We start from the raw sequence: 12,080 nt of genomic DNA, 5'->3' as shown, positions 1-12,080 counted from the left end.
GAACACCCCTGGAAGAGAATTAAAGTTTGGACCCTATCTATATGCACACACAAATAACATGTTTGGAGCTTGGCAGGAATGCAACCTGTGTAAACTTAGATTTTGTTGATTTGTGTGTGCTGAACTTTCCTTCTCCATAAATAAAGCTGTAGATAGATGCATTATTTCACCACAAGAAGTGGGAGGGAGTCAGGGAGGGGGTAGCCAATAATAGAAACCTTTTGGTTTTAAAACACCACTCATGCTATTTTTATTTTGTCCTGAAACTTTAAACAGACTCCTGCCCTTGCATGGAGAAGCTGAAATATTGAGAATGTCCACAATACCTGGTGTCTCCACTCTTTGGTAGTGATAGGGGTTAACACAGACTTCATCTTTCTTCATGTTAAAGGCATACTCGCACATCTCCATGGCACGCAGCTCATGGTGGCTATGAAGGTCTGGCCAACGCCATAGCCTGCAGTAGATCACATGGGGAAGCCCTTTACGGTGGGATACTTGCAACCGGCCATCTAGTGATCTGCATTAAGAAAATAATGATGATAATGAACATCCGTGTGTTTTGCTTTTCCTCACCTCAGAGATGTACAGCATTAAAGAAAACCAACAAAAGTCGACAACCGGCCTGGAACTAATGTATATGTAAAAATACACACAGATTATTGACCAGGCTCTGGCAAGTACTGTGCAAAGGTACCCAGCAGGAAGGTTGCAGCTAGCAGCAGAAGAATGAAAGCTGCCCTGATCTGGCTCGCCTCAAAATCCAGAGGCCACTTCTCTGCAACAGGAGCTGCAAAGAAGTATTCTGGGACAAGGCCTAGATATGTAAGGAAGTCTAGGGATGTGTCAGTTTCTCTGACTCAGAAATGGCTTTATTCATTAACAGCCCTGGGGCAGATCATTCATGCTCCTGGCAGGAACTAATTTGGGGGAGGCTGCTGCCTACCAGAATACAGCACATGAATGGTGCTTCTGAAGCATGCTTACTTGCCCTATTGAAGGGACTCTGGATAGCTCTAAGAATTTGGCCCTACACATGTAAAGACCATATGTTTTAAAAACATATTAATGAAAGGTTATAGCTTTTAAAAAAAACATAAAAAGACATTGTAGTCTATTGCATTGTAATCATCCACAATGAAGATGCAGAATAAAATTAATACAGGCACTCACATTTTTAAATGGCAACAAAAAATGACTGTATGCCAATTTCCCACACTTAAGATGCCTAATTAAAAAGGGAGTGGGAAAATGAAACCAGAAGACCTACTCCACAGTCTGTAGGTAAGAACATGAAGCTTCTATGTTTAGGGTTTTTTAAAAATTATTATTCCTACACTGCATTGACCCCAAAAATCTATAAACAAACAGAATTGTTTTCCCACTAAATCTTCTGTCTGGGTTCAGGCAGTAGTGATCTCCCCCACCCCCCCAAAAAGAGTTATAAACTAGTCTTAAAAAAACAGGAGAATGGCAGTCCAACAAGACACTTCCCAACAGAAGAGCTAGGGGGACTGTTATAACATACACACACCTCTTGTAAACATCTTTATAACAAGGAGTGATGTGACTAATACTGGCTATAGCTGACGTGCACTTCATTTAGCAAGGAAGCAGAGCTCACAGGTTGCAAATAACTGTATGCAGAAAGCATATAAGGAATCTGTACCACCGAGGGGCCTGCTCTCACAGGTTATAAAAACACCCAAAACCTGTGATTATGTTACAGCCCTGAAATATGGCTTAGAGCCCATGGGGTTTATTTATAGTACACACACATTTCTTTATGGTGCTCCTCTGTTATTATTTATGGATCACACATTCTCTACGTGCAAAAATAGAGCAAGGGTGTATCCCACTCTTTAGATTTTTCCATGAAGGGGAGGTCAAACACTTGAATATCTGGCATATTTTCCAAATCTCCTCTCAGGCTGAGTTTTGCTGCTAACAATCTGCCCCATTCCTTCTTCGAGCATTTCAAGCAGGAAACATGATTTTCAGGTGAAAGACTCAACAGAAGAAGGCCAAATATAAAATGTTTCTGAGGAAACAGGAAGGAAGGACTTGCATGTCAGCATAAATCATGCTTCACTGTTTCACATCATCTGTTTAGATGGTATTTAGAAAAATAAATAAATAAATAAATAATAACAATAATTAACAACAACAATAATGATGATGAATAAGAAGACCAAAACCAAGAGTCAGCTTAAAGGAGTTACTAAAAGAGAAACTCTTGGGTGAGCTGAGGTGAACTGACTTTAATACAAACCTGCCCATGTAACTCTAATTAAGCAGTAAGACATACAAGGAAGCAAGCATTAGGCCTGTTAATTAATTTGGATGATGCTAGATAGAGAAGAATCCTGAGGAAAAGCCAAGAGCACTAATATACCAGTGCAGTTAATGATTAGAGAGGAACTCTACTTCAGTGTCTTTTAGCCTGTACGGAGTACAGTGATTAACTACAGAGAAAAAAGGATGTTTGTTTTGTTTTGTTATGGAAGGTTTTACATCACACTTCTTGTTCACTGTATTGATGGTTTAAATCAGGAGGCACCAACATTGCTTTAAGAGCCATCCATCGTAAGACAAAGTCTATCAGGCATTGAACATCCACTATCCAATTATCCACTTAAAATTTTCACTGAGTTTATTTTCTACATGTTGACAGAATTTTATTGTTAATACATGTACAGGTATTTTTTTAAAAGCATAACAATGGAGTTTTAGGCACTGTTAGTAAAGTCAACGAGAACTTTATTGTGAAAATCCCTTTTAATTTTTTACAAATGTACTCCTTAAAATATTTCAACTTAATGGTGGGACTCAAAAGGGGCAAAAAGGGGTATAATGCAGTTGCATTCCTGTCATATATCCCATAAGTACCCTGCTTCAGCAGAGGAAACCAAAGGTGCAACTAGCAGGCCAAATCTTTTAGATTCTGGCAAGCATGGACTCTCAGGCGATGTGAGCCATCTTAAGCATGATCAAGAAACCCTGGACACTGGCCCATCACGGAGTATCCTTCACCTAAACATGAAGGTCTCTCAGCTGCTAAATGCTGCGTTCTCCAGTCCCTAGCCTCCAAACATAACACATGCAATCCATCTATAGGAGACACGCTGACTCCCTTTCTGACAGCCACCTTTACTTCAAAGGTTTTTGTATAGCAAATATGGCCATGCTATCTATGTTTCTGTAGATCTTGCTGAAATGGATACATTCCAAATGGATACCCAAGTGACTGGTGACCAGAGATGGTATTCGGGCACGCTGGGGGCTTGATGGAAGAGAATTATTAGAAAGGGATTTATCCAGCAATGCCCCTCTGTCATGTACATTGGTCAAACTGGACAGTCACTACGTAAAAGAATCAATGGACACAAATCAGACGTCAAGAATTATAACATTCAAAAACCAGTCGGAGAACACTTCAATCTCTTTGGTCACTCGATGACGGACCTAAAAGTGGCAATTCTTCAACAAAAAAACTTCAAAAACAGGAGAGACTGCTGAATTGGAATTAATTTGCAAACTGGATACAATTAACTTAGGCTTGAATAAAGACTGGGAGTGGATGTGTCATTACACAAAGTAAAATGATTTCCCCATGTTTATTCCCCCGCTCCCCCACTGTTCCTCAGACGTTCTTGTCAACTGCTGGAAATGGCCCACCTTGATTATCACTACAAAAGGTTCTCCCCTCTCCTGCTGGTAATAGCTCACCTTGCCTGATCATTCTTGTTACAGTGTGTATGGTAACACCCATTGTTTCATGTTCTTTGTGTATATAAATCTGCCCACTGTATTTTCCACTGCATGCATCCGATGAAGTGAACTGTAGCTCATGAAAGCTTATGCTCAAATAAATTTGTTAGTCTCTAAGATGCCACAAGTACTCCTTTTCTTTTTCCAGATTCTAGAGCAACGAGTTCAACAAAATCTACATTACCTAAAGTTATAGGGTCTGACCAGGTTTCCAGTGAGATAAATGGGAGCTTTGGCATTTATTTCAGTGGGAGCAGGATTAGATCTTTATTCTCCATCTACTAGTTGATGATAACGTGGAAAATTTCTAAGTCAATATCAACAGGTTCAAAATAATTATTTTCGTACAGGAGGAGTTTATTTATTAAAGTTAAGCAAAGAAACAAGGAATTAAATCAGACTACTTTTTTTCCCACTTCCTTGATACTGACAATGTATAAAAAGTCAATGTCTGCTAGGAAGGACAAAGTTATTTAGTGTAATTCACCACATCTGGATGGGGGCAAAGGACAGAGGGGGGAAAAAAGCACGTAGATTATCCCAATCATCCAGAGTCCCACAGAAAGCATAATCCTGACACACTTTCCAACAAGTCCCAATCACTGTTGCCATCACAGCAGCACAGACAGATTTGGATTGACATTAATAGTTGTCTGCTGTACAAACTGAAGGGGAAAGTTAATCCATCTGTTTCCTCATGTGTCTTAGCTTCTTCAGCAAGCTTTCAAAGAAAGAGAGAAGGTCTAACACAGAGCATGCACCAACTGGTGAATGACTGGTGAACAAGGATCATTCTCCTATACATTTGTCAGGATGGGACAGACTTTTTATACCTACAAGGAGAATTCTTCAATCAGTTGAAGGGAAGATTAATCTCCTCCCAGTACTCCACGTACCCTTGGTAAAAGGTGCTGAGGGAGATAGGGGGAGGGGAGGTGAAGCAATGCAAATGAGTTGGCCTTGTATGTCTTACTCATTTCCTGGATGCCATGTGAGAACACATGCAAACTTTCACAGAGTTTCCAAATATCCAACAAGAACAGCCAACAAAAATCCAGGAAAGCTGTGTCAGTCCCTGTTGCTTCCCCTGACTGTCTGTACTTATGTTCCCATTGTGGCAGTAGAGCATGTGGCATACAAGAGAGGATGAAGATGCAGGGAGGAGGTTAATTTTATTTATTTATTTTTAAATCAAAGTATCCTTTACCCCATACATGGGCCACTGGATTTTATCACGTGTTAAATGAGATACACACTTGTGTATCATTACATGCACAGTGACTGGTAGAGGGATTGAACCTGGAACCAAAAGCCTTAGCCTTTGCTATCTGACTAAATGAGTAAGTCTGCCAGATAACACTAAGGCCTTGTCTATGCTTCCGGGTTAAGTTGACCTAAGTTACGCTACTCCAGCTATGTGAATAACGTAGCTGGAGTTGACATAGCTTAGGTCGACTTACCGGGGTGTCTACACTACACTGCATCGATGGGAGACGCTCTCTCATCGATAGAGTGACCAGACAGCAAGTGTGAGTATAGCTCCATTGTGAGTATGTGAAACAACAACAACAGGTTAAAAACAGTTAATTCACAGTGACTTCTTCTGAAGTTCCATATTTTTGTTAGATATTATGCAAGCTGTAGAAAGTGTGTTTGGTATCTGAAGTTACTTGCAATGTGAGTGCTATTTCGGTGATAGGAAAGGAGGAGAGATGGACCAGTCAAGGGTCTTATCTAAGGAAAACGTTTTGAAACAGAGCAGAATACATTAACAGAATACAAAACACAGTAATAATGAAAAGGCGATAGAGGGAGAATTAAGATTGCACAAAACACTCTTATGGGTTAATTATATTTTCATTCTTGTGAAATCTCTCCTCAGCCCTCTCTGTAAAGGGATTTGGGATGAGACAGCCCCACTTATGTCGTCTTGGGAAGAACTCCAGCTGGGTGGGAGGGCAGCCTTGCTTCTTCTGTTGCCCCATCTAAATTCCCCTAAAACAGCTGATACTGGACACGGTCTGAGACAGGATAGCAAACTAGAGGGACTGATCCAGCACGCCAATTCCTATTTTCTTATGACTGAGGGGTTTACTGGGCTATAAACATGTTGTTCAGTAAGCTACCACAATCTGCTTAGCACCTCACCAGGTGATGCACTGGAATGGTCCAAATAACAGTCATTCAATTAAATCCTTCTGCACTGGTCTAAAGAAATATATCTTTGGCTTCCATTTTGTTTATCTCTAGTTTATTATTTATTATTAGTTTTCGGCAGCACCCATAGCGTGCTAGGTGCTGTGCAAACATAAAAGAAGGCATGAGCCCTGCACGATAGGATAGAGGCAAGTCTCACTACCAAAAGAAGCAGGACTGAGGAGACTATTATATCCTCCCCTCAGTGCTTGGATGATACTATGATGCCTGGTGGGGAAGTGTTACATTTGTGACCCAGACGGGAGGAGTTAATCACTAGGATTTCTGTCCTCCTGTGACAGGTTTCAGAGTAACAGCCGTGTTAGTCTGTATTCGCAAAAAGAAAAGGAGTACTTGTGGCACCACATGCCCTGTATGAGTCTTCTCCCTGTGCTACTTTCATCCCATTCAAATGCACCAGGACACAGATAATGCTATAATACATCCTCCAGCGTTTCTCAAAGATGCTCCCTTCTGTAAAAGGGTTGGAAGAAACACATGGTGCCAACCAGCAGAAGCAGATGTGAATGACCAGAAAAAGGCAGTGGCTTTTGGAACAGCTAACTGCAATAACACAAAGCCTTTTGTTTTTTAGCTTGCTTATTTAACAATGCTTTCCAGCATAGGAGGTCTGCAGCCTGAGGCATTCCTGGTTTGTACTAAGTAGAGTTCTGCTTGGTTGATATGGAAGGATATTTAGAGGCTGAAGCACTGAAACCAAGGCAGTAACTGGAACATGGGAGCCTGATTACCATACGCAACAGAAGTTTACTGACAACCCAAGTAAGCAGATCTCTCTCTCTCTCTCTCTCTCTCACACACACACACATGATCTCTCCACTAAGCAGGTGCCAAAATCTCCCTCCCTGCATCCTCACCAGTGACCTTTCATAAACCATAACCTCAACTCTAAGGCTGAGATTTTCCAAAGCTGCCTAAGGCATTTGGACATCCCGTTCCTATAAAAATGAATGGGATCTGGGCAGTCAAATCTCAACCACAGTGGCCATTGTCATGGCAAATATATTCTCAGCTGAAGTGAAGACCAGTGTCCATCGTAGCCTTTCTCCAGTTCTCTGCGAAGCTGCTCCCCCATCTTCCATTTAACCAACCTCTGTTGAGCAGCTCTCCACTTGTAGATCGACTTGATGCCAGCCGGGATACAGTTCCACACTCATGGCTACTTGACAGGATCTTCTTTCAGTGCTCAGGCTCCTTAAATGAGGTCGTAATGTTGGGTGATTTTCTCCAACTGCAGTACCATTTCCTGTGGCAGGAAATTATGTTTCCTACCATTGGCTGCAGCTGAACCTGTGAAGTGTCCCAAAATTGCGTGCTGGGACTAAACAGCAAAGGATGTGGAAACAACAGTCTCCTATGACGCAGACATTTCATAGGTGGAGCTTCATGTGGTTGTTCCGGGCCGTTGCCCAAGAGCAGCACATTTTGGTTTACCCAACATAGCCAGTGTGTATTCAGAGGCAGCAATATAAGAATAAGTGAACGTGATACATGTGAACTTGAGAATGGACTGAGATGTTTCCCCCATGGACCATATCAGTCATCTAATAATCAGTCATAGGTGGTAAAATATCAAATGAGATCTAGATTCCAGAATACACTCATTACATTTGTATGCTTGAAGAAGAGCATAAGTTACAGTCAACACAACTGCCCAGCAGCATCAACAGAAGTAATATTTTAGACTACACAGATTTAAGAATGACCCCATCCTTATGTTGTTCAGACTCCCTTTTGTTACATAACTGAGAAAGTCTACTGGACTCAAGAAAGTGTTACTTCAAACTGTATCCAAGCTATTTGCTGCCCAAAGAGTACAGGGCAGTAATGAGAAAACACTAAAGAAAACACCTAAAGCAAATATTTTTCACACCCCGCTATAGCTTTCTGCTGACTAAGCAGAGAAGTAAACTTTGCAAAAGTTGAGCAGTGAGTAGGAGAATGTTGCATTGCAGAATGGGAACTTGGTTTGGAGGACTAATGCATAAAATGTGGTTGTGCTTTTAAACTGTTCTCTTCGTTGTGAGATGCTGAACGCCCTCTTACCCCCTGAAGTCAATGAAAACTAAGCATGCGTCCCACCTCACAGGAGGACTCAGCACCTTTCAGGAGTGGGACCTCTGTCATTTCCACTTTTCCTCATTTAGCATTTTCAGGTTGGTCTTTAAAAAACAAACAAACAAACAAAAAAAAACCAAACACCACACATCAGACTGGATTATTCAATCCTTTCCTTCAACCATCTACCATACAGTTACTGGTCATGGCAAATTCAATCCCTTTAAAGCAAACAAAAGTCAGCAGTGCTTAGTACTACACATGATGCACAGTTGTAGTGAGATTACTATCAGGGTGGCTAAATTCAAAATTTGGCTTACCTTAAATCCATCCTACACAACACTCCCCCTCCTTGCCACACATACTCTAATTTGCAAAGTGCATAACACTTTTATATCCATTCCCCTCATTTTCCAAAAAAGCCAAATGCTTCAATATTCCTTACAACAAATAAATACAAACCAAATCTAACTGCCAAACTGTACAATAACAAACCAGTGTGCATTCGGAATGAAAGGGTAAGGATGGAAAAAGAAAATTGAAGAAAAATTATTTAAGTCCCAAGCTTCCAAGGGGTTCTTATTAAAAACAGCGAGCAGAAGTCTGTTTTTAAAATGACAAGTGGCTTGTCAGTATGCTTTTAAAATGCACCATTACCAAGAATTATATCTACAGGTTGTGTTTTTCTATTAAGCACCAAATGTGATAAGTAGCTCCTTACTGACCACACACCTGGTGTACTCCAGGAAAGTAAGCATTTATTCACAAAAATCTGGCTTTTGTTTGCAGAGAACTGAAATATCCATAGAGTTTCACAGAAAAGTTGGATAAAATCTCAGCTTTCCCTGAACACTGGCCAAATGAGCAACACTGAATGAAAAATGACCCATGCAGCACATTTGTAATTCAAAAGTTGATCCCTTGCCATTTCTTTCTCCTCAACATGTGATTCATCTTAACAATGATATTACTCAATTTCTAGAAATGGGAGTAAATGTATTCTGTTAAGGGTTGCAATGTTGATATATTATGTGTGCACAAGCATACAGGAATCCAATACTAAATTAATACTGCTTCTACTTAGCACTTCTGACTACCTGACAAATATATAATTAATCCTTATCACATCTTTGTGGGGAAATTACGTATTTGATAGTCCCATTTCAAAGATGTGAAAACTGACATGATGGAAGTTAAGTGATTTTCCCAAGGCCAAATATGAGTCAGTGTCAGAGCCAGCATTAGCTCTCAGGAATTCCTTACACTCAGTGCTGTCCCAAGATCACAGCTCTCTTTCTATAACCTCAGAGTTATTTCATCCTGGTAACCATGTCTCTTATCTGCACCTATGTATATCTAAAGGCATGTCTGCATGCACAGCACTGCAGCAGCACAGCTGCACCAATATAGCGTGTCTAGTGAAGACACTCCATTCTGACAGGACAGAGCTCTCCCATTGGCATAATAAAACCACCTCCATGAACAGCAGAAGCCATGTCGGTGGGAGAAGCTCTCCTGCTGACCTAGCACTATGCACACGAGCGCTTATGTCAGCATAACTTATGTCACTCAAGGGGTAGTTTATTCACACACTGAGCAACATAAGCTATGCCAGCATAAGCTGTAGTGTAGCCATAGCCTAAGAAATTCCCGTTCCTCTTGCTCTTCCCACTGAACATTCCCTCCTTCTGAATCAGAAAAAATATCCAAGGGGTAAATCCAGACCCACTCATCTGACACTTCATATACATTGTTGATCTGTTAAATGTTCTTTAGGTACTAAGCCTCTGAACATTACCAGTCCTTTTAAATTTGCTGCAAAAGGCAGCAGAACCAGTGCAGTTAATGGTGTGAGGTGGTGGCAGGTGACCAGGGGCAGCTCTACTAATTTTGCCACCCCAAGCAGTCGCCACCAAATTGCCACCACTGCAACAGCGGCGAAGCTGCCGCCAAATTGCCGCTCCCCCCCCGGAAGAGCACCCAAAAGCCGCCGCGGGACACAGACTGCTGCCCCATTCTCAATGCCACCCCAAGCACCTGCTTAGAAAGCTGGTGCCTGGAGCCAGCCCTGCGGGGACACAGTCTAGAGCCCCCACAGGATTACTGTCCCTTCGGGCTGTCACTGTGCAGTTTTCTGTGGGTCTTAATTCATCTCACTGTACAGCAGAGGTGGGCAAACTACGGCCCGCAGGCCACATCAGGCCCATGGGACCGTCCTGCCTGGCCCCTCTCTCGACCGGGGAGGGTAGTCCCCGGCCCCTCCCCCACTGTCCATCCTCTCCCGCAGTCATGCGGGCACCTCCCAGGCTTTCAAATAGGGGTGGATAGGGGACGGAGGCCAGGCTGTTTGCGGAGGCACAGCCTTCCCTACCCAGCCTTCCATACCGTTTCGCAACCCCACTGTGGCCCTTGGGCCAAAAAGTTTGCCCACCCCTGCTTTACAGGGTCATAGCCAATGGGTGGCACAACTCAGTGTACCATCTGGCCATGAGATCCTGTGCAGAGGGAGTGCTACCCACAGGGGCTGCCATACTAGAGGCAAAGATTTTGACCTCACAGCAGTGGCAGCCTGCTTGACACTACAGGCACAGTTAAGCTGGCCCTTGCATATTTTATCTCCCAGAGTCTTCATTACCCTTTGAAACGTGCTAGTCTCGATTTTTGGTATTTGGTTCTTGTTTTTTCTGGTCAACAGCTAACGAAGTACAGCACACAAAGGTGATGTCAGGATCAGATTATGACAGCATGAGTCATTTATTAAGCTCCCAGCAATGCTAAACACTTTAGAAGGGGCCTTGGGACCATATTTTTCAATGTCCAATTTCAGATTCAGACATCAGTATGTTTTTAGGATTACCATAAACTGTCTGTCCATTGTTACTTTGTTAAGTTTCCCTCAATTCATCTTCTGTTGTGCAGATGTTTAACCACTGAGCTTCACCTACTTGTTTTCCATGCTGGCATCCATTCAACAGCCTATTCTTAATTTAATTTTATTTAAGGCTGTGGCTATATCTTGCTCATTTCACTACCTGATGGTTATATCCTAATAGTTTTTCCTCAGTACTGTTTATTAATCTCTTTATTGTTTGTGCCACTTTGGTACACAATGTGCTACACTGGTGGCATAAGGTGACAGCCATACATACCTTTCTTTCCTTTTTAAAGTATGGATTATATGTTTATCTATTTTTCCACCTTCCTCCACTGTTAGACAGCAACATCAGTGAGACATAATCTAGGGATCCAATCCTACATTCCTTAATTAGCATCTTTGGGCCTGATGCTGTATTAGGGCTGATTAACTATGGACTCTGGCTTTGAACTTCTCAATTATTAGACCTATACTCTTCCTGGGTTGAATTCATTGTCCAGTAGAATATATACTGCAGGGAAGATTGTAGATCTCAAAATATACCATTAACCTTCGGGAATGTGGGGGACACATTTCCCAAGCAGCACACAGAGCTGTAGACACTCGGCATCTAATGACCGCAACTGAGAACTATGCAGTTAAGCCAGCACACAATGCTTTTGAATTTGCCCCTTGCCCACTGTTTTGTAAATGGTTCTCACTTGGGGCAGCCCATGGTTGCCAGTTATTAGGAATCAAGAAAGTTAACAAACCACAAAAACTTTTCATTGCAGAAAGCAAATTTTATTTCACCCAGTAAGTGATCATTTTAAAATCTACCATGCTCTCCACAAGTAGAAATTGGCACAGAGTAGGGGAAGAAGGTGGAAATTGTGTCCAGAAATATTTAAAAGGTTCCAATTTTAGTTGTTTTCTTAAACAAAGACAAAAAACAAAACAAAAAAAAAACCCCAAGATTTTAAAATATATTTAAAATATCAAATAAAGGACAACTAAAGAAAATGCAAACACAAATTTCAGATCCCCATCTACAGTCCCTTGCGTGGCTGAACTCCCCTCAGGCAAACCTGACATTTAGTACATTTTTCTAATATCTTAACTTTAGGTACAATACTTCTGAACAGCCCTGGTCCTTTTACTGTTTTGACGGTTTTTATTT

At 41.6% G+C, this 12,080-nt stretch overlaps 1 protein-coding gene across 1 annotated transcript in view; it reads right to left on the bottom strand.

Moving 5' to 3' along the window:
• SMAD3 (SMAD family member 3) overlaps positions 1-12,080 on the bottom strand; it is a 102,941-nt gene that overhangs the window by 22,507 nt on the left and 68,354 nt on the right. The window contains exon 2 of the mRNA XM_074966603.1: positions 327-520. Within this exon, the coding sequence (XP_074822704.1) occupies positions 327-520 (194 nt within the window). The remainder of the gene's footprint in view (positions 1-326; positions 521-12,080) is intronic.

This window comes from Natator depressus, chromosome 10 (genome assembly GCF_965152275.1).
Source record: "Natator depressus isolate rNatDep1 chromosome 10, rNatDep2.hap1, whole genome shotgun sequence".
NCBI classification, from domain to species: Eukaryota; Metazoa; Chordata; order Testudines; family Cheloniidae; genus Natator; species Natator depressus.
Note: the sequence above shows the minus strand (reverse complement) of the source record. Positions and strands in the feature narration are given on the sequence as shown.